Here is a 23,552-nt window from a genome sequence, read left to right as displayed (position 1 = left end):
TCCAATATTGTTTCCATCAGGTAGAAAAAGTCACGTAAAGTTTGTGCAGTTTGTGTTCATAATGCCAGTGCAAATGTGTTGGCTTTATTAGTGTCTAAATGACAAATTTCCTTCAGACTGAAAAACAAACACCTCAAATAATTTTGGTCATTTAATGTTTCAGTCTAGTTGATATTAAGCCAGATATTTTATTTTTATTTTATTATTTGTTTTATTTTTTTAGTACAGGGTTGTTATTTCATGAACAGCCGCGCGGTGGTAGCAAAGATGTGGACATCATGACGCACATAGCGCATTTAACATCGTGTGTGTGTGTGTGTGTGCGTGTGTGCGTGTGTGTGTGTGTGTGTGCGTATGTGCATGTGTATTTGCGTGCGTGTGCCGGCGTGTCTTCTCCCAATCAAATTTCAAAGAATGTTTTACCGAAATTAAATCATTAACCAAAAGGTGTTTGGATGCCTGTGTTGAACCATTTACCCAGAAGGCCCTTTACCCTAAGGGGGTCATCAAAAAAAAAAAAAAATTCATAAAAAGGAAGACCAGCTCTTTGGGTCTCTTGACGTAACTTGGCAAAAGTCTTACAAGTACGCGCAGGATGATGTGCCGACAGAGGAGGGAAAGTCTCCACAGCGCGCTCAAGACGCGGACAACACACGAATTAAAAGGAATTTATTCATGATAGACTTACACTCTTTACCGAAGCGCTGGATCAGTGGGAGGGTCTGAAGGTGTGCGACACCAGTTTGGATACTGAAGTTGGTTCCACAGCAGAAACTAAGTAGCCAATCACTTCAGGTCTCAAATCCGCACGCAGGACCCAGGTGACTGGACCGATGAGATGATACTAAAACGCAGCGGCAGCCCTCTTCTGATGACTGTGACCTGCATGTTTTTCTCAGGAGGCTTGCTGTGGTCCTACCGAGAAGATGACACTGACGGGTAATGTAGCGCAGTGTCGGACCATATGACATGAAGGCTGCTTGCATGAGGTGAAAGTTAATGTTTACTTTGCTGCAAAATGTCGTTTTTCACAGTGAAGCCTGCTCTGAGCATAAGATTGCCACAACCAAATACCCCTGCTTGAAATCAACAGGAGAAGTCACCACATGCTACAGGTAGGCTGGTTCAAGTTTCCTAGGTTCAACACTGTTTGTGGTATTCACAAATATAAAGGAGTATGTGTGAAATGTTCAGGTTGTAATCCAGTTTGTCTGTACTCAATCAAAATACACAGTGCAGCTCTATATGATGTAACATTGATGTTTTATTCATTTATTTATTTTTTTACAACCATGATGTACTGTATATTGTCCTTGATTTTAGCCCATTATTAACCTGGTGAAATGGAAAATAATGAGCCAGTTCTGCTTCATGAAACACACTGTATTGTTCTCTTGTAAATAAATGTAATCATTGATGTAGTGGTAAACAAAAAAATCACCAAGAGCTGATAACTGCTAATAATTATTTTCAGAAAATAATCAATATTTGTTAACATACCCCAGTCTGTTTCTTTTTACTATGCTGTAGGATATATGAATTACTTTTATGAATCTTGATAAGAAATATTTGTTTGAGCTTTAAAAGGTGTAGTTTCAGTGGTTTCCAGTCTCCTCATAAGTCTTCAGTGGTTGATCATACAAGATATTGCAAAACATTATGGCTGCTTTTCAGCTATAATAACACGTCCAATGTGTTGAGATGAAAGTGATTCCTGGGCAAAGGTTGGCCAACATGCAATTTCCCCTAAATGATCCTTTCTGATCAAGAGGGATCTCAGCTAGCTACAACAGCATGCCTATGGTCTTTTATGCTTTCTCTCTGATGCATCATGGTTTATGACAGTTCAAGTAGACACAATGTTGCTTCCCAAAACTCTTGTCAGAGACTAGGGATTAAGTTGTCAGAGCCTAATCTGTCTTCATTGCCAGGGGCCACAACACAAGCATAATGAAGACACTTGTAACTATAATTTACTGACTTCAAAGAGCTAGTTTAGTCAAAAACACTCAGGTGTGCCGTGTGTCATTCTTTGCAGCTCAACTCATTGATTTTATTGTAAAGGTAAATAAGTATTAGAATTGACCATTTCAAACATTCGTATAAATCGTGTGATATTGATATCACTTCCTCCAAGCAGGTGGGATTTGGCAGGTTTTACCATAGGAGGATAGATTTGCATACAGCAGCAAAGTGGAACAGAGGGCTGTTCTCTGTGTGACGGATGAAGTCCTGAGCCAGTCCATTATTTAAAAATGTCCAGCTTTCTCTGAGTAGTGCTCAGTGACAATACAACTCTCCATACCCAACACCAGAGTTTCATTTGGGCAAATTGGTGAATTTATGGGGTCTCAATCAGGAGGAATGGATGCTCTTTGCCAGCCCCACTTTGTGATTCAGGCTGATAAGATGGGTACATAAAAATCTTGCCCAGTGTAGCTTTAAATATGGAAACATAAAATTATACAACAGTGAATGAAGGTCAAAGGTTATATGAATGATCATGACCATTTTTTTCTGAAGAAAATGTGTTGAAAACCAAAGAAATTTGTTAAATAGCTCTATTAAGATGCAGACTGTAAGGTTTCATTTCTGCATTGCTGGCCACCATTTAACCATACGATGACATGTTTGGTCTTCTCAGACACACTCTTAACATTATGTTGGTTTATGGTTATTGGCTGCGGTCACAGTTGTTTCCCATAATATTTATTTAAGGAAGAAAGACTGGTGTTAGCAAAGAGACAAGATAATGTTGACTGCATGGCTTAGGGCACATTTCAGTGTGCAGGTTGATGACAGCCTATCAGCTCTGTTATGGGTTGAAGAGAAATCTTATCATTGCGAAATGATTGTGGAGCTTGCCCTGACAAATATTATACTCAGGTCTTCTCTAAAACACAGTTGCATTCCAAAATACCAGTGTAATTATGATTTGGCATGACTAAGGTGCACTTAAAGGGAACAGAACCTGATTTAAGTAGGCAAGATGCAGAGTTGTTGACATTGGAAAATATACACTGATGGCATTAGACTGTCTGTACAGTATCAGTTTGTCTGCACATCTGAAAACATTTAGTTTTTTTGAACATTTTTGTCTTTTGAGCTATTTGAGTTCAATGAATCAATGCCTGAATGGAACTGGAACATCCTGATGCTGCTGACCGTATTATGATGCACAGTTAGCTCTCATCCTTGTAGTATTTATCATATTGTCAAACAGCATCAAAGGAGACACCAGAGAGACCCAGAAGGCATGTGTCATAGTACAAGACAACTTGCAGCTGGAACACTGGGGCCACAGCTAGCTCTGACCTTATCTGTCTGGCTCACTGGCTGTGCAAGTGGATAGTAACATTCTTCCCTCACTTACTTACTGGGTCAGACACCTCATTGTTTTTTTATATGCAGATTGTTACAATTGATTGTTTGGTGTAGCTCATGACCTAATGACTGACAGCAAATTAAATATAAACATAATTTTGTCTTTTGAAGCTTCAAAATATTTGCTTATGTTTGTATTTCTGAAAGAGGTAGATGTTGGATTACAATGGGATGAGAAAGGTGCTAAAAGCCTATTGTTCAGGTTTGTTTTTGGCAATATCTTTGATGCTCAGCAGTCATTGCCATGGTGTTTCTGCTCTGCATCTCCCAGAGATCACTTTGTACTCAGTGTTGCCAGTACTTTGAACTCTTTCTTGGATTTTCTGTTAATGTAGTTTTTTGTTTCTGTAGGTGGCTTTCTTTGACTGTTCAGTCATGGTGGCTATGGTTGCTCATGCTAACTACCCAGTTCTTCTTCTGTTTATTCCAAAGAAACCGCTGTTACTGCTGCTGGAAACATAAAACGCATCACTTCCTGTGCAGCAGAGGATTTTCCCTGGCAAAGACCAACCAGACACCGGGTGTTCAGAACAGCAATTGTAAAAGCTTTCATGAACTGGATATAGGTTGAATCACTAGTGTATTATATCTTTTGGCGATAGAGAGTAGCAAAACTGACCTTTATTTATTTGAAAATGTCAAGGATTAGTAGGCTACTTTAAGAGACTGGCAAAAGAACAAAAAAGTGATTATTTGGTTGTTTTTATATATAATAAAATCTGATCTGAACTTTTTATATATAATATATTTTATATTGTTTTATCATACTAATGAAACCTCATGCAATTTATTCTGAATACAGACAATTTTGCAGCAGCATAGATTATCAGATCATAAGTATCAGATGACATATCTGAAAACCCAAGATGAGAGCCAGACCCTATGTGTTAACTATCACAGGATAAAGTCGCATAAATAATCTTTGTTTATAACTTTGCTTAGGTGACAAGAGAACACATGAAGCAGTGATTACATTGGCTTGATTTATTGTGTATACTCACCAGCCCTAGCTACCTTGTAAAGGAAAAGCTTCTCTGGGAGAGAAGCAGGGCAGACAAAGTGAGTGTTTCCACTCTACAGCTGTAACGGTTACACATAATTGATATGTGGCATGTGTAATTGTTGCTTTGTTATTTTACCAAATATTTCTGGTGGTACTAAGCATTTTGTTGTGTTCTCTTCTGCTCCGCTGTTTCCCTCCTCCTCAGCTCTGGAATTCCAGGGAACTCTAGTTCACTCTATAAGGACTTGAGGCTGAGGAAACAGTGAGACAGAGGATATCTCCAACATTTTTTCACCCCCCTGTGAGACAAGATAGCCGCGATACTTCACATGCGCTTAGCTGATCCAAACATTTGTTGGTCTCTATCAACCCATTTCAATGACCTGCACTGATAACTCTTGAAACTAAGTGTTTTTTACTTCCCTCGTTTGTCTTCTCTTACACTTTGTTGTCCTTTATGTGGATTTAGATGAAGTGTGATTATTACTACCAGGGAATCAAGATTTTCCATTGACTGTAAAAGCAGTAATTGATTTATTGTGTAATGTCCAGTCAGGCTCAAACATTGTGGGGACACTGGTTGATGTAGTGAAATGCTCTTTTCAGTCAAATTTTCAGTCCATTTATTCCCCGACAAGCTGATTATTCAACTTACCTGACCACTTTCCTGTTTACATCCAAATCTGCTTTTCAAATCACCTTGAAATGTATTCCGTGCCTTGCAATAATCCTCTTGGCAAGTGTGCTATGTACCCTCTCCCAATTCAAACAGCTTTCAACAAGAGAAATGCATTTGTGATTGCTGTTGTTGAGTTGCCATGTTGCCATCCCTCCAGTGGCCGTGGCTCTATGAAGGATCTATCTGTGGCACAGCCTAAGGGATTCAACAGGCCCCAGTTGGAGTTTCCTTGTAGATTTATGGTTTTGTTCCTTTGGCCGAGAAAAACTGGGCTGCTTTGTTCCTGATATCACAATGAATGTTTTGCATTGGAAAATAGAATGAGTCTCGATATACTGCGAGATAGACTTCATATGAGCGGAATCTTTTGGTGGAATTTCTTGGTGGAAAAACCTGGAAGTCAAGAAAGCTTCCATACCCTTTTGTGAATGTGTAACTGCATCACATTACAAGTGATGTTATTAAATGAGTATGTATGGACCTTGCCATGCTCAGATATTGACTGCTGTGTGACGACAATCAGTAGTTTTTCAATAGCCTGCAGTCCTTCAAATAGTGGTCAGTTGTAAATGTGCCAACCCCTTGGATCTGTCTATAGCTTTACTGTTGTTTTTGCTCATACTGAATTTCAGGTTCAAATTCTGCATGCATAGATACAGTATGATCTCTCATCCCACAGTGATTATTGTACAATGAAAACCCTGCACTGGAAAACTGTTGATTGCACTTGTGAGTGAGACGGAAATATTAGGCAATTTACAATGATTAATGTCAGTCACAGACATTCTCTCCAGATGTTTTTTATTACTTGAAACCTAATTTATCAAAGCACTTGATGTATGTTACTGAATATGCTGTCAGAGGACCAGTTAGTAGAATTCTAAGGAAAAAAAACAAACCAGAAAAAAAAAAAACAGCAACACAATTCATGGCAGGGCATCATGGAACACAGCACTGTAAAAGTGAAACTGCCAGTTAAGTAACAGGAAGAGAGAGAGCCTGAGAGAAAGATTGTTTGCATGATTGACTGTCTGACCATGCTTTTTCATGCTGTTTTACCCCCATGAGGTGCAATAGCAAAGCAGAAATAAATTTGCTACAGTTGTTGTTCTATTCTAAACAATATTGTTAAGATGAATGTTTCATTCAAAGTTCTCCCTGTCTCCAAAAACACAGAAAATAAGTGTCAGAGTCAATGTAAGCAGGTTTTGATTTACCAGAGTTACCAAGGAAGCACTTTTTGACTCGATTTTAACTGCAAAAGAATTCAGCATTTTTTTTTTAGGAAAGAAAACATTATAGGCTATTGCAGTTACCATTTAAAACGATGAAAATCCATCTTGATGAAGTAAATCAGTCATCTAAGTAAAGGGCATGGAACAAGTCCAAACTGTTTCCCAACAGCTCTTTGAGTGAAACACAATTTACCAGAATTAGCCTCACTAGATGTAGCTGTAGATGTAGAATGTGATAATACTGATGAAAATCTTCAGCAATTAATGTCTGAAATGATTTACAAAAGCTGGCACTGTTTAACACCATGGTATGCTGACTCGGCTTACATGAGTAAAAGTTGCTGGTATAATGTACATCACTAGAGTCGTGGATATGTTGCACTCTCCACCTTCTTCTGAAAAGCCGTGAAATACTGCTTTTACAAACAGCTGAACGCATTTGGTGAGTATTTCACACAACCTTAAGACTGTGCACAAATCTATCATATAATTCGTACAACCCTGAGACATAAATGTCCCATCAAAGAAAAGACATCACCATCTGTTTTCTGTCAATATTCTGAAAGAGGACATGAAGCCCATTAACTGAAATAGACTGTTGTATAATGCAGTGTGTTCAGTGGATTTAAGGGGTTGACGTGGGGATTTGGGGTCGCTCTTTAATGATAGCTCCCACACAGTTGAAGGGTCATAAGATCTAAAGGCTTAGAGGGGGAGGTTAGCTGCCATATTAAGCTAATGATCCTTGTCTGTCAGATTTAAGTCCTGTTGCGTACTCGAAGTGAGAGTGCAGAGAAAGTTGTCTGGTAAAGTAATGATGATTACCACTGTTGTTTTTGCTATGGCTACCCACCTACAGCCCGTTGCTGGGTTGATTCATAAAGATTAGTCAGCAACTTTGTCTTTAGTGCGGATCAGGTGCAAAGTCTCCCTGGTTTCAGTACTTTATTTTTGTGATGGATTAAATTTTAAAATCTCACCTCATTTTGATATGTTAGCAGCCAAAAAAAAGCTTAAAGGTAGTATGTACGATTTTCACTTTAATCTAGCCAACAATCTTCTCAGTAGGTCAAATTGTATGATGAAGGGATACATTTCTAATCTATTCATTCCCTTTTTGGTTTGTTACTGTCCCCTGTATTTTTTACTTGACATAAAAAAGCTCCTAGTTGGAGTCCCTCCCACCCCTTATAACTGTTCAGGCTCAACCAGCTCTGCCTCCCCCAACGACAGGTGAATAGTGTAAAACATGGTGGAGCAGCCAGTTTTAAGACTAGTTGTAACCTAGTTGTAACCCCAGTATGCCTCCCAAACTGCCTTTGATAGAACAAGGTCAAAAACAAGAATAAACATTGGTATTGTTATTGAAAGATGGAGAAATCTGTGAGAGACCAAAGGAATCAAAACTCAGGCAAATTACGCTATGTAACATTTTTTATGCGCACTATTGCTTTTAGGAAAACTAGTCTAGCTCTAATAACTAGATCTAATACATCATTTCCATTACTCAGAACCAGTAATGTGGAGCTGTGCAGGGCTGAACCTGATAAAGGCAAAGCCCAGTTGGTTCGTAATGTGTTTCCATTATAGAGCTAACCGGCCAACGTTATGCATGTTGCATTGCTGCACTGCTGTAGTGGCAGGATGCTACTAACATTATATGCTGTTATACTAACCATGGCTAAGTTTAGCCATCTGATTTGCTGAGAAATTGTGAATCAAGGACATACATTCAATGTGGTCTGTTTTGATGTGCCACAGCAAAATTATTAGCCTTGATTGTAATAATCTGTAGCTCACTGATCCCCAGCCATTACTGTTACAGTTTTAGCTGTGTTGCACTTTGCATGTTTCTACTAATGTTGTGATAGAAGTCATTCCACATGGCCATGAATAATTTCTGCAGGTTCTAAGATTAATTGCAGAAATTGCAGTGGAGTGTAAGTTATCATGGTGAGAGCAGAGGAGGACATGTTGTTAGTGTTGTGGAGCATTCCTTAGTGATGGATGTGGAGCACCAGCAGCAGCACACAGCCTCAGTTCTGGATAGGCTCTCCCCGGGTCTCTCTTTCGCTTTCCTTGGAGCAAACCTCTTCATTATAATGTGATGTCAGGAGAATGCATATAAAGATACTCATTTACTTTGCTGTTTGATTCACTATTCCAGAATTTGAAAGTGCAGTTTTTACTTAAAATGTTAAGAGCCATGGCTTACAGTTAGGCCAGTGGCATGCACAGACTCTCTTAGCAGCAAGAGCAAAAAATGAAAAAGGGGCAGCTCTTCCTCCCGCACCAACCCTAACCCACCTGGGTGTGGGGGGGGGGGGGGGGGGGGGGGGCATAAGTGCATGCTGAATTAGGTTACACACAAACACACACACACACACACACACACACACACACACACTACACACCTTAAGCAAAAGTGTGTCCTTCAGTGGCATGGACACTTTCTGAGAAGGCACATTTCCTCTGGTGTGACATTAGGGGCGAAAATAAAGCTTGGAAGAGGAGCCCCAGTGCCTCAACCGGTAGAGTGCGTATCATTATGGTGAATTCCTAATCACAGTGGCATGGGGTCAAATCTGGCCTGTGCCCTTTGCTACTCTCTGCCCTGTTTGTCCTGACTCTGTCCTGTCAATCTCTACTGCCCTGTCAATAAAGGCGAAAATGCCAAAAAAAAAGTAATCTTTTAAAACAATTAAGCATGGAAGTGCCCATAAGGGCATGTACCTACCCTGTTTAAATAAAGGTACTCACAGCAAAAAGGGCAACCCTCTTTCTCATTAAATCATGTTTCTGCACATCAAAGTAAACCTCTTCAAGCCAACAAATCTGCTCATCCACTTCCCAGTGGATAACGAGGACCACTATCCTTACATTTCTCACAGCTCCCATCCCCAAAAGATTCATTAACAAGGTCCGCAGATTTCGAAAATACCTTTCATTGTTCCTCAGTGGCATTGATAATAATGTCAAGTCAGCATAATACCTTTTATATACTTCTCCAGTCTATTTAATGATACCTCTGTTGCAGAAAAACTTCTAATCCATGGGTATCTTTTCTGATACCCTTCATCTTTGAGAGCTTTCTCCATCTCAGGTGTCTGCCTTCTAAAGGTTTAATTAGAGAAAAGGAAACAGAGGCTAATTCTCATTTACAGACTGTTCTTCAGAAAGTTATCAGCCTTTCTAGAGAAAGATGGGCCTGAGGTAATCCTAATTCCCAGGGATGTCCAGTTTCGAGTAAAATGGTTTACACCATATTAGGCAATAATATTCCATTAACATTAAGTTATTATTCACTTGACTGTGCAGCTATAAGCAAGACAAGTAGAGAAAACCAAATTATATATTTACTGTAATTTATATGGCTTTGTTTTCTTACCTACAAATGGGGAGTTAAAGATGTTATTTGTGTGTGTTTTACATATAATAAAAAGCATGCCTATAATTTCCTCAGATGCCAATCAGAAATCTTATTGCAATGGTTTCAGTATTACTGTACAGAGTGTAATTTGATTTGTTGCCTTGGAAGTCTATTTTGTCATCTGTTTCCATTTGAAAGACGATTGTAATGCAAAACATGCCTTTACCGGAAAGACCATGGCTTAGAGTTCAAATGCTTTATAATGGCTCCTGATGCCTGAAGTTGTTTTATCAGAATATTTTGACAGCTGTTGTTTAGAGGATTTGAACTTATTTCCCAGGTTACACATATCAAACAGTAGGTTATCATTTTGGGGACAGGCAGTAAATTAAGATTGATGCGCTCCCTCTATAAAATCCCCCTAAATTCTCAAAGGCATAAAGCATATTTTACTAGGTGGAGTTGCAAGTTGAATATCTACATGAATATGAAGACTGAATGTGAAAAGAAATTACCATAAATCAAAGGGGCAATTTTATCATCACAGGAAATCCATTAGACGTCTTATTCCCTGTATTGTCATTTCAAATCGGAATCACTTTATCTGCCAAGTACAATACATTTAAAAGAGTTTGTCTTTGTGGCATTTGTGCTAATATAGAAACAGATGGAAAAGAAAGTAGCATTTTATAAGGATTGCTCAGTTAAAATCACAAAAGGCAAGTGTGTAACGCACCTCAAGACTGGCACCTGTGTTCACTGATAAATGCAGTACTGGTGTTAAAATACCATCATAAACCATTTTGACACTTTTGGGTACTTGCTAAATGGTAGTACACCCTATGTGAAATGAATTTTAAGATTTATTTGGTGTCTATGATTTGGACCTTTTTTAAGGCTTTGTCTGTTTCATATTCAACTTACATTTCTATCTTCAATTTGTACGTATTTTCTTTCAAATCCATCATGTATAATCAAGGATTGTTGGATGTTCTCTCTTCTTAAAAGCCCACTTTAGTCTTTTTGGCTGATGCACATTTGCCCATCTGTTTTCTCCACAGAGAATCACAGTATAGTCATGCTTTGGTCATGCTGTGGTTGTGCTATGGTTAAAGTAGCATAATGGTGGTAATATCTAAACCAGAGGTTGTGGTTTTGCAGCCTCCATGCCCTCTGCTCGCTATATCTAAGACTGTGCTCTATAGCTGTAATCCACACAAGGGATTGTATTGTACCTACATAAAAAGATATATTGAAATAAGCCTACAGCTTTTTGATTGTAATATGGCAGCACTTTGCATAAAATGTAATAATTTGAACTGAAATTGTACACCCATTCCCTAATTATCACAATACATCATTATTACTGTCCTGTAACAGAACTCTGTAAAGCAAGAACTTCATGACAAGTTAATCAGCTAATTGAATGCAGTAGAGTGAGCAGTGTGTGTTTTTACTCAATGTACGGGTCTTTTTCATAGCTAATTGTTATTCATCCTGAGGCCAAGAGGCCAAGAAGTGTTAATTTATTCTCCCATTAGTAAAAAGAATAAGTTGCTAATTTATCAGTCCTGCAGGACACCAGCTAGCCAAAAGAAATGTTCCCCTGCTCCACTGAACACTCAGCCATACCAGTCGCTTTAAATTGTAAACAGCTGCACCATTCAACATTAATAAAATATTTTGGAACAGGGGCTTCATGTTTAGTGCTTTTTGGCAGCACATATGTTGCCCCTTCCATTGTTAATTTTGCAAGTATACTGTTGTTCAATATTCTTTCAGTCAGTTTCAACTCAGTTCATGTCCTTCACCATAGGATAATCAGTGTGTTTGTCTGCCTGTCAGACTGTGTGTTTGTATTGTAGTTGTAGAGCTGCCAGTCTGCTTGGTATTGCACAAGCATTTTGCCTTCTTCCTCAACTTGCCTTCTTTCTTCAAGTAGACCATTCAGGAGGGCTGGGTGTCATTGTGTTTGTTATAGGGCTGCAGCTATCGATTATTTTAGTAATCGAGTATTCTACCGATTATTCCATCGATTAATCGAGTAATCGGATAAGAAATACTTTTGCTTTATTAAAGAGCAATAGTAAATATACAAAAGAGAAAAGCTGTCCGCACGAAGCTGTCCATACGACACTGTGATTTACTGAAAACGAGGTGAAATAATAATTATTATTGATATTTATTACTAGGCCTAAATATCATACAAGTTCATAAGACTGGCTAATGTACATTTATTTGCTATGTTGAAGGGTTGCCCTACACCTGCTGACCCTACTCACTGCAATCAAACTAAACTGAATATACCTGCTGTATTGGACTGGTGCATTTTAGGCTCCAATTGCTACTTACACCACCTGATATTTTGCTGTCTGGGGTATTTTATGCATCACTGTGAGGGGAGTAGGTGTGTGTGTGTGTGTGTGTGTGTGTGTGTGTGTGTGTGTGTGTGTGTGTGTGTGACTATCATAATAATAACATGAATGAAGCTCAGGCTTTCACAAATTGACTGCAGCATTTTATTTTCTGTGGTTATTTTCTTGAGCAAAACTTAGCTAACTTAGGGACATCATAACTAGCCACCATATTGATTTACGTTCTTAACTAGCCATTACATATAGCCATAATTAACGTGCATTCTTTACTAGCCTTCATCTCATCCCGTTTTAATATTAAGTGCTGACTCCGCCCACCCGGCCAGTTTCGGCGTACGCCGGTAGCAATTACAAGTGGACCCTATCCTACAGTCCCTGCTCTCAGCGGAGGGAAGGAGCTACGCTGTGTGTGGGAAGCGCTGTGATCGTTAGACCTCTCTGGATTAGACAAGCAAGTAGAGAAAACCGGCATCAGCCGAACCAATTTATTGCCAAATGCTTTGGGATTCAACACATTAACATTGCTTCCCATGGTCAGAAAAAGTCGGCAGATTTGTCGCTAGTCGCTTTTGAGAAATAAAGTCGCCAGGGGGGTCTGAAAAGTCGCTAAGTCTAGCGACAAAGTCGCCAAGTTGGCAACACTGGATCCGAAACTTTGGACACTTTCTGTCGTTTTCTCTGGCCTGTCTCTTCTCTTCGCCCCTCACTATTTTCTCTCTTTCTCCAGCGCGTTGTGCAACAGTAATAATCATCCGTGCGAAACACTGAGTGTGTATATAGTTATATGGATTAAACGAAGATTAAACAATGATTTTTAGTAATCGAGTTACTCGAGTTTCTCGAGGAATCGTTTCAGCCCTAGTTTGTTATGTTGCTAAATCGTAGGGAGCAGTGAGTAACGCAGTACCAGAAATGGCCAAAAATCTATTTTAGTCCTGCTCTGAAGGACAAGGAAAAGAACATCTGCTTTTTACATCTAAATCTTAATGAATATTGCTGGAGCCAATATTGTAAAAATATTTTACTTTGGGATGAATGATTTTCTTCTCAAAAGCAAATTTTGCGCCACCAAATACTGTTGATTTAAGTTCACCTTTCAAGAGGTCAGTTCTTTGGGGAGCACTTTTCTTAAAATCCCGTTTTATGTCTCTCTCTCTTTTGCCACATTTGCCGCTCATAATATGGCTTTTTTTTATTTTTGGATGTTGTCATCTTGATCATGTTTTTCCATAGTATTCAAGGTTCAAAACGTAAAGAGCTCTTAAAGCTGTGATCATAATCAAGGAATGATGTTACTGACATTCCCTGCGTGTTTCTGTCAGCATTTCCCTGAAGTGGAAGTTGCGTGCATTCACAGTAATCTGTGTCTTACCAAGGGGATTGGTAATACCTGGCCAGTGTCCAGTAGAATGGTTTGAGTTAGAAAAGGAGCATGTGGAAGGGATGATGATGGTTTACTGTAACAAGCCACGGACAGCAGTGCTCTCTGTAATTTCCTGGGATGTCAGCGTCAGAGAAATCACACACAGCTCTGCACTTGTCTTCAACTTTCACCTTCGCTATTTCTTAATAACCATCAACACACATCAATGTCATTTTTATGTAACTGAAAGTTACAAATCCATATTTGAGTTTCTCCCCTCAAAGTGTGACATAAAAGCAGGTAGATTTGGTGGAAGTAATGCAGTTTTTATTTATTTTTTTGGCACTTCATTGGTATTTCATGTTTTTTCATTGATATTTCAAAACATCTCTCAGGATGAGTCAGTCGTATGAGTCTGTCTTGGTAATGATTAGACATGTTTGGCAGATGAGGTGTGATATTTTTCCCACGGCGCAGCTGAGGGCATCACGAGACAAATCAGGGCAGTCAGTCAGTCAGTCGCTTTGTCAGTTGGCCTCTAGAGGGCGTCTTTGACTGTGAGATGCAGTGTTTCCCAGACAGAGGCACAAAATCAAGTTGGCCAATGTATAGAAATGTATCTAAATCCATCTCTAATGTGCCTGATGTGAACATCATGTCATGTCTGTCATTTGGAGATGCTCAGACCAGCAGACCAAATAACATTCTGCTCAATCCAACAGAGTCTCTCTTTGTGAAAATGAAAGTGAAACTTAACATTCCACAATTTGCTCCAAACTCTGTTTTAGTAACAGGAAGTAAACAGTAACTTGATAACTTGTCTTCTGCTGCTTCTAAGTAGCATTAGTGGAATTAGATAATTTAACCAATAACCGTGTCACAGTGCTTCAGTGCATAGAATTTAATTGAATTGAACTGAACTGAACTGAATTGAATTGAATTGAATTGAATTGAATTGAATTGAATTGAATTGAATTGAATTGAACACACGCACCGTGGGTCTGTACAGGATCTGTGCTTGTTTTAGATCAAGCTGTTAACTGGCCAATGTTAAATCTTGTCTAAAGAACACTTTTGTGTTCTTTAGGGATCTGCAGGTGGGATTTCAATAGAGCATTACAGTATACATGCTAAATATAATAAAGTTTCTGCCTCTGCTTATTACTGTTTTTATTTTGATGGCCCTTTCTCTCACATCTCTCAATGAAACATTTGTTATCCCCCGAAAAAGCTGTGTTGAGAGGAGATTTTACATCTGTCATAGGAGGCCTACTCAATTGTTTGCTGAAGAAGTGTTAACACTCTCTCCCAATCTGGCAGGTCTTTCTTTCTCTCACACCCTCCATCTGTAACTTGTTCCCTATTTGTTTTTTCTTCAAATTCCTATCTGTGTCTCTCTCCCTGTATTTCACTTCACCTACTATCTCGCTACTTTCCCATTTGTCCTTCTCTCACTCTTTCTCAACTCCCTGCCCCATCCCATCATATTGATACATAGTATTTGTAAGATAGCTCTGCCATGCACTGTATGTGTAACAGCATTTACTGTAACAGTTTTTAATACTGACCTCCTGGCCTGCTCAGGATGTCAGCAGAATTTGGCCGTCCAACCAGTGGAGCAGCAGGACTCTGAACCGGATCTTGGAGCGGTCAGATCTCCCTTAGACTATCTGCTGATCCAAGCTGGGAAGCTGTGCTCTCCTCAAATAGTGACTGTTGGAAGAAACTGTAATTTCCTGAACTATGCTTTTAATTTTATTGAAACATGGATTCTTCCAATTCTATGGGTGAATTCATTAATTAAGGAATATTATTGTCTGAAATAATCTGTTTTTCACGTATCTCAGTCCTTACTCAGATATTCCACCTGGTGGTATCTGTAGGATTACAGCTGATACCATAACATATAAATCTATTTGCAGAGCAGATTTAATGTGCCAGTAACAACTAGCCTATTCCATCCTTCTCCTATAAATGTCACCACTTGGATAAGGCTCTTGAGCAGCTTAGTTGATGTTGGAACAGTGGAGTCTATGAAATGTCCCTTTAGTCGTCACGCTGAGTTATACTCCTAAGTGCTTTGGGATTGTAATGCTACAATTGTTGTCTGTAATGGCATGGCTCCAACGGACAGACAGCAGCCTGTGGAAAAATATTTTTTCCAACGTCATTTACCCTCTATGGCATCTCCAAACAATCATCTGTAATTGTATTATAATTACTGAGGATAATGGGACATAATGTAGCATAGCTGCAGTACAGTTGCTGAAGTACAAACCTGGGTCAAAAAGGATTTGAAAGCCTTCCTTTTTTTCCCTTTTTTTTGGAAAGGGGGGGGGCTTTCATCAATCCTTTTTCACCAATATCAAGCAAGGACATTAATACATTTGAAAGATTGAGAGCATTCAGAACTATAGAAAAAGATATAATGTAGAATGAGACGTAATGTCTGATTTCCTTCCTTTGCTGACTGTAATATTTTTAGCAGAGTAGATGGCCTTTCCAACAGTATTTTTTCAGTCTTGAGGTTTGGAAAACACAAAGGTATCCAAGCATTCTGGAGAGGTACTCTGTGTACTGTGTTTTTTATGTCTTCCTATAAACCTGCTCTCTTCAGGGGGTTGTGTTTTGGATACAGCATCACCAGCAGTAACTGTCCCTATTTATATAGCTTTGTCTAGCTCACTAATGCCTTGCTTATTTCATCTGCTGTTGAATTTTTATTTCCGAATGACATAATGTGAATCCCCTGAACAAATGTCCAAACCCTGAGTTCTTACAAACTGCAGTGCACCTTTTTTCATTTGTTTATGTTACACTTTGGTGACCCTGAAGCTGCAGGGAGGGAAACCACAGTGTCTCTCTTTCTCAGGGAGGGAGAGAGAGAAAGAGAGAGAGAGAGAGGGAGAGGGAGAGTTGAAGAACTCTCACCCTGCTAGAATGCAACTGAGTTGTTAGCTGCACAGATCAGTGGGGACACTAAAATGGGGCTCAAAACTTTATTAAATTCCTATTTCAGCACTAAGGGGAAAGTTAATCTGGAATTGGAACTATTTTAAATTAATTGTGGAGGGCATTGGCAGGTAAGAAATGAAAAGACAAATCCATTTGGCCCCACTTCTGAAAAATGTTTGCAGTTTGTTGTGTTTTGTCAGGCCTCTTTGATCTCAAGACTCTTGTCAAGATCAACGAATAATTTAAGCACACAGAAGTGCTCTTCTTTGCCAATAAAACAAAGGTGGAGGGGTTATGTGATGGGTGAGATGGTTCTCAAATACAAGAAAGTAGCTTGAGAGGAAGAGTGGTGTTTTGCAATGTGATTTATCTCCCGCTGAAGGTTACATGTCCCACTATGACAAGTGAAGAGGTAGGTAGAAAGTTTACTAGTTTAACAAGTTTACTTGCTCGCTTTATCGATTCCGCCATTACGAGGAAAATTTTCAGGAATGAGAGGGGGTGAAGGCCGCTTTTAAACAGCAAGGGAGGAGCCACACTAGTTTTTAAAAACTGAAAAGCTACTGAATGGAGCGGGAGGAGCTTCGTTCCGGACCAGAATTTGACAACAAGCTTTAGAAAAGAGGTGAAAACAGCAACACAGCTGGCCCGCGTGTGTGGGGATATTGGTTTATATCATTATGTCTCAATGAAATCTCCACATAGCACACATTAGTTTCAGGTTTAGTTATAAGGTCTGATATCGTTTATTGTAGGTTTAAACCTCTTAACAACAAACTGCTAATCAGTCAATGCTGTGACTCCATCCTTAATTATACAATACTCACACAAAGCACCTAAAATGCATCCCAGTATACTGTACTTTCATTCCCACTCCCACATTTTGAGCCACAGTCTGCTGTGTATCAGACAGATATGGAGCTCAACAGCTGCTAAATTGTCTATTACACACTGCAAAAAAAATGCACAGGATCTACTTTGCACATCAACTCTGGTGGTCAAACATGAGAGCACTTGCCATAGCGGCTCTCTGACTCGGGATCTTCTAATGAGATGAAATAAATTATTTTTGCACAGATGCTGTTAGCTGAATTTAGAGATTTTTTTTTTCCTTTCTCCTTTTTGTCCAGGTTCAACACAGGGTCACCGCCCAGTAACATTGTCAGCAACCTAATTAACTAACTTTAAAAATGAATTGGCTCTTAAATTTGAGTGCACAGTGAGTTTGCTGATGACTTGAAATGCAAGTATCTTTCAGTTGAAGGCTGCACGTAATGCCAACAACGTGATCCCTCTGAGTACTGAGTGCTGTGTAAAAAAAGAGCGTGATTCATTCAGTCCCACTCTGCTTTTCCAACCATGAAAGATTCATTAGAGTAACAGTCAGACAGCAAAGCCATACACAGAACACAAATACATTCCACTCTGTGCCTCATATTATCTGTTTTAGTCCCATTACATGTAGTAGTTTCTTCAGAATGTAACAAAACACATCCTTTCTGTGTTGTCAAGACGGTTTTTGTTGAATCTAGAATGTTAATTTCATATTTTCATATTATCACTGCACCAATCTATCAAGTAAGGTAAAAAAAGAAACTGGCCATCAATTTCTCAGCTCTGCTTCTCTTCGAGATAAGCATAGGCCTCAAATTACACTAAAAACATTCAGCCTAAATACAGTGTATCTATGCAACAATTCACAAACTTTTACAAAGTATTACTTGACTGCTGCGGAATCAGAGACCAGACTTGTGATGAATCCTTAAATTTCTGTTGCACTGCTTTACATGCCCTTGTTGTCACTCTAAACCTGTTTCATATAGCAAACTGACAAAACAAATTTTACTGAATACATTTTAATGAAATGTTCTTTGCTCAACTGTTGTATTGTCTTTTTTAAATCCCAATTTCAATTTATTGAAAATTTCCAGTGGTGTAGCGTTACTATTTTACAGTAACAAATAGGGGAGAATTCCCTTTTCCCCAACCATATTAGATAATGTAAACATTACATTTACACATTAGGCATTTAGTCAGTGCTCTGATCCAGAGCGACTTGGCAATGAGTGCAAGAGCAGAATAATCTTCAGTTCCTTGAATGCCAACATAACAAGCAACCAAGAGTAAGGAGTGCAAGGGTCGGGGCATGTATAGTTCAAGTAAGGAAGTTTGAGGAAAAAACCTAAAATAAGTGCTAAGAGGCTGAAAGAGAGCAATTTTTAAGAGCAGTTGGAGTGAGTAAAGCAGAGGTGATAAGATTCAGTCAGGGTTATAGGTTGGATAGGTATAGGATAGGTTGACATAAGTACGTACTTCTTGAAAAGATTCGTTTTCATCCCATGACAGAGGACAAGTTGAGACTGGGCAGAGTGATGACCATGCCAGTGCAGGGTACAGAGAGCTAAATGGCTGATAGCTGCAGAATATGTGTATGGTTGGACTATGGAGGCATGGACCCATCTGTAGTCTTGTATGCCTGCACATGGGTTTCTCCACAGGAGTCACCATGGTGTTGTCAATAGAAGTCTTGAGTCTGAAATGGTGGGCAGGCATCCAAATAGTAATGTCAACAAGGCAGGCAAAGATGTGTACCTCAATGTGAGTGTCAGAGGATGGGAAAGAAGAGGTGAATGTCATCAGCATAGCAATGATCAGGAGGAGAAGTTGTGAGATATGATGACAGGCAAGCAATCTAGTTTAGATAGAGAAGAGGAGGCAGACTAACACTGAGCTCCAGGGGAGAGGGTGCAGGGTGACGAGTGTCCTCCATGATACCAGAAGGTGCAGTCCAACAGATAGGAGGAAAACAATGAGAGTGCTGACCGGGAGATTCCCAGGTCAGCAAGGGTGGTGAGGTGCATCCGGTTGTTGATAGTATCAAAGGTAGCAGATAGGTCTAGGAGGATGAGGACAGATATAGAAGCAGCTCTAGCAGAGTGGAGGAGAGCTTCAGTGACAGCAGGTGCTGTCTCAGTATAATGAGTCATCTCAAAGCCAGACTCCAACAGAGTGAGAGATACTGAAAGTTTGTTAGAGGCAGCATGTTCAAGAGGTTTGGAGAGACAGGAAAGGAACAATAATGGTCTGTAGTTCTTGACATTAGATGTTGAAGAAGTTGAGTAAGTTTCTTGAGAGAAGGGGGGACTTTAGCTACTTACTTTACTTATTTTACTTGAAGGCAAATGGTATGCAGCCAGATGTCAGAAGTTGATGTAGTCAAGAAGGGGAGTAGATCAGCAGCTCCATTAAATACAAAGGCTGCAACTTTTTGGGTAATCGATTAATCTATTTTTTCTGTTTCTCTAACTATTGTTTTCTTAGTTTGATTAGTCATAACAAAATAAAAATAACAAAAATAAAACTGAGTCAAGCAGCTTAAAATTTAAAGCTTTGTTGAGTTCTGTCTAGTCTTTGAGGAGCATGTTGAAGACTGTCAAGACGTCTGCTAACTGACGGGTGCATGTGTCTCCCTGGAGGAGAAAGGCTTCCGTATGCTCACTGACACTTCCTTGTTGTTGAAAGCATGAACAGTTGCCCTACCGGAAGGCTCTGCTTGCAGGCACTGCACACTTCTTCTAGCCTCCGCTATTGGAGGCAGAATGTGGCACCTTGCACCAAATTTAGGTGTTATATGACACTTCGACAATTAAAGTCCATGTTGACAATAAAAATCCACATTGATGCATTTGCATAATCAATATTGTCAATGATGTTGACTTTAAAGCCCTATATAAAATACTGTTAATAATTCATAATTAAAGTAATTTAGCATTTGTTAGTGATAGTTATGTGTTATTCACAACTATAGATTCCACAACCACTGTACTCTGGACTATGTTCCTCCAGTTTAAAGGCTAGATGTTTGGCTTCCAGTTTAAGTCAATGAAACTGGTATAGGTCATTTAAGAACATTGCACGAGTCTTAATTGACAACTTCATCTGATTAGTGTTTCCCCTTTGTAACACATATCTATACAGCGTGAGTATAGAGTTGGAGAGTGTGCTCTCCAATTTGACAAACATCTCCCCTCGTGTGGAATGCAGACATGTTATTGTATATCACAGGCAATGCTGGACAAATAAGCCTCCACTGAGTAGACCGCATGTGTTGTCTCACAGCTGTGTGTGTGTGTGTGACTGTGTGTGTGTCTGTGTGTGTGTGTGTGTGTGCGTGCGTACATGTGCCTGAATGTGCCTGTGCATGACCCATTATAGTTTTGTAATTGTAATCTCTGTTAGAGAGAAGGGCATGCTGGGATGTGATGAAGAGGGCCCCTCCAGAAAATGTGAAGGTGACATGTGTGTGCCTGCATGTGTGTGCAAATCTATAGTTTGCCAGAAATATGTTCCTATGTATGTCTGTACTTCTTCATCCATGTCTGCATTTTGTGCATTGATTGACTTAGTTGCTTCCACTTTAACACGTCTGTGCCGTTGTGCATTAGTGGATTTTTTTTCTAAAACAAGGCCAGACCAGGCCAGTCCACCATGTTCGTTCATGGGAGGTCCTCTGTTTATAAGGTAATTAGAGTGCTTATGGTTAACCTGGGCTAACTGGGGTCAAACTAATCTATGTCTAGATTTCATGGGGCCCCTGTAATATGATATGGATCACTGGGAAAAATAAAATAACCTTTAGGTGAAAAAAGGCACAGGTGGCAAAACAATCACAAATAGCCTGAGACTGCCTCAGCATTCTGAACAAGTGTAGGGCTCGTCACACTGGTATATTTTGTGTGTGTGTGTGTGTGTGTGTGTGTGTGTCTGCGTCTGTGTGTGTGTCTGTGTCTGCGTCTCTGTGTGTGTGTGTGTCTGTGTGGGTATGTGAGTGTGCAAACTATGCTCATTTAAATTCTCCTACGGTACAGTTCTCCCTGTAGAAAAGTGTCAACTGCGCGTGTAGGATATCCTTTCCCCCCTTTTTTCCCTAACTTTTCCCTCATGAATATTAATGACATTCACAGGATCTGTGTGTTGCAGAACTGGTTGGATTGTGTTCGTAGGTGTTCCTATGAAAGGTGCTAAGGCTCTGTGCATTGTCATTCAGCATGGTCTTGTTTGAGGCATCATGTGTTGATTATCATAAAGGGCTACATCTCTAATTGCCTAAGTTTAATATTTTGGATATTGGTTAGTCTATGTAATTCTAAAGCAATGAATACACATTTGTATGTTGCTATTTGGCTGTCCTCCAGTGCTGTCACAGTGGAGACCAATATAGATCTGAGATGTTTCTGCTGTTTAAAGTGTGGGAGAGGAGGTGAGGTGCACTATTCAGTAGCTTTTGGGGAATCAATGCCAGATATTGACTCAGACAGTAAAGCTAGATAAAGTTGTTTGGAAAGCATTGTATCACTTTCAATTCAAGCATTGGTGTACTAGAGCCATTCAGGGCCTATTAAAGTAAATTGACCTTAAGCACCAAATGATCGACCTCCACTCTGCAACCACTCACCATGGGCAAATATAAAAAAAATTACACCCCAAACAATCTGAACACTCACCCTTCTAAAAAGGTCATGTTCAGACCGCAAACACTAATTGAAACCTTAACCACTGCCACAATATGTTTGACAAAAATCGATTTAAAATCTACAATAATTTTAATTCATTACTTCTGACTGTTATCCCAAGTGGACAATAACAGTTTAAACAATGCAGCAATAAACATGTCAAATTTGAGTGCTGAGCTGAGGTAGAATATCGGCTCTATCTAAAGCACAAGGACACATAGATAACTGATATTTGATAAAAGGCCAAAATGAGGAAGATATGGGGAAAAGTGCTCCTCATTTTCCTAGATCAACATTTTAACTCGGAGGCCCTTCATTTCAAAGGCCCAACAGCTTTTCCACTCCCAGACTATAAATCATGTGTTTGGTTTGAGATTATTTCATTGCTTTAGTGCATTGACCTTCAGCTCAGTATCAATCACCCAGAGTCTACAGACATGTTATTTTAACTCGTGGCCAGGTCATATTACTACCATCCTGGTTCTGGGTTTTCACCTCTGCCTGTCTGCCTTCATGTCCACAGATGTCGGAATATAAAAGATGACAAAAGGAGAACATAAGAAATTAACAATTTTGCATGAAATGAATTTTCCATACATGAAAAATGCAAGATAATACTTAAATTGGCATTTAAAAGTGCTTTAATGTGTTTAAGTATCACTTAGATTTTAGACTTATTTACTTTATATCAGATTACAGACAGGACAACATGATAGAATGTTACAAGATTCAGGCTGTGAGCAATGTATGTAATGAGCAATTTCCCGAAATGATAACTTTCAATTCTTTGAAAATTATCTTCAAAACAGATATGCATATGTATCCAGTTTCCATGGGATGTTGTTGCCTCTTTCATGAAATTCTGGAGACGGACAGACATGTTTGTTTTCTTGTGGTCGTTCCACTAACCCTGGTTATTTTCCTAGGCTGGTTATTTGCTATAAGTGCCTGCTGTCCTCATGGGGATGTTATTGTGAGATGAAATAGTGGGTCACACAGGAAGACATCCTCAGTTCAACTCTCTCAGGGTGTCCATGTCCTTTCCTCAGAAGCCATTCCCCTCCATCAACACCAATAAATATACTGCAATGTAATGAACTATTGAAAGACACATTGAAACGAGGTACAGGTGTAGATGTGCAGACACATACATACATTGAGTGACTGTCTGCAGATTATGAATGAATCTGTGCTGCTGTGCTGTGTCAGTGTGTCACTTACTGTGTACATCAATAGGAGGAATCTCCATACATGAGGACATGGTTAACAACTGTTTAGATTTATGGTTCTCAGGAGCTCCCTCTCTATAATAAACATTAATTTTCTGAAGGAACTTTTTCTCCTTTCTCCCTGTGCTGTGTCTGACGTGTAGGATCACGCAAGCACTTACAAACACATACACACTAACACACACACACACACACACACACACACACACACACATTACACACACTGCACACACCCTGCTCTCACCTAATGGCGTGCCTCCAAAGTGGGAAATTAGACACAGTCACAGGTGCTGGAGTGTTGAGTGGCATCTAAGACTTACAATCAGATTGTTGCAGGTTTGTATTCCCCAGTGGGAACTTCAAGTGCAGTGAGGGAAATCCTTACAGCCCCCTGTTAAGGCCGTAAATATTCAGTTTTGTGAGTGATTGAGCGCTTGGTTAAGTGT

The 23,552-nt window shown here is 39.5% G+C and overlaps 1 protein-coding gene across 2 annotated transcripts in view; it reads left to right on the top strand.

Moving 5' to 3' along the window:
- The first annotated feature begins 830 nt into the window (after positions 1-830).
- ccbe1 (collagen and calcium binding EGF domains 1) overlaps positions 831-23,552 on the top strand; it is a 35,613-nt gene continuing 12,891 nt past the window's right edge. For both annotated transcript variants that reach the window (XM_078288852.1, XM_071914521.2), the window contains exons 1-2: positions 831-939; positions 1,035-1,115. In XM_078288852.1, the coding sequence (XP_078144978.1) occupies positions 839-939; positions 1,035-1,115 (182 nt within the window). In that variant the 5' untranslated portion in view covers positions 831-838. The remainder of the gene's footprint in view (positions 940-1,034; positions 1,116-23,552) is intronic.

The sequence above is a fragment of the Centroberyx gerrardi genome, chromosome 2 (genome assembly GCF_048128805.1).
Source record: "Centroberyx gerrardi isolate f3 chromosome 2, fCenGer3.hap1.cur.20231027, whole genome shotgun sequence".
NCBI classification, from domain to species: Eukaryota; Metazoa; Chordata; class Actinopteri; order Beryciformes; family Berycidae; genus Centroberyx; species Centroberyx gerrardi.
This window is presented reverse-complemented; position numbering and strand designations above follow the sequence as displayed.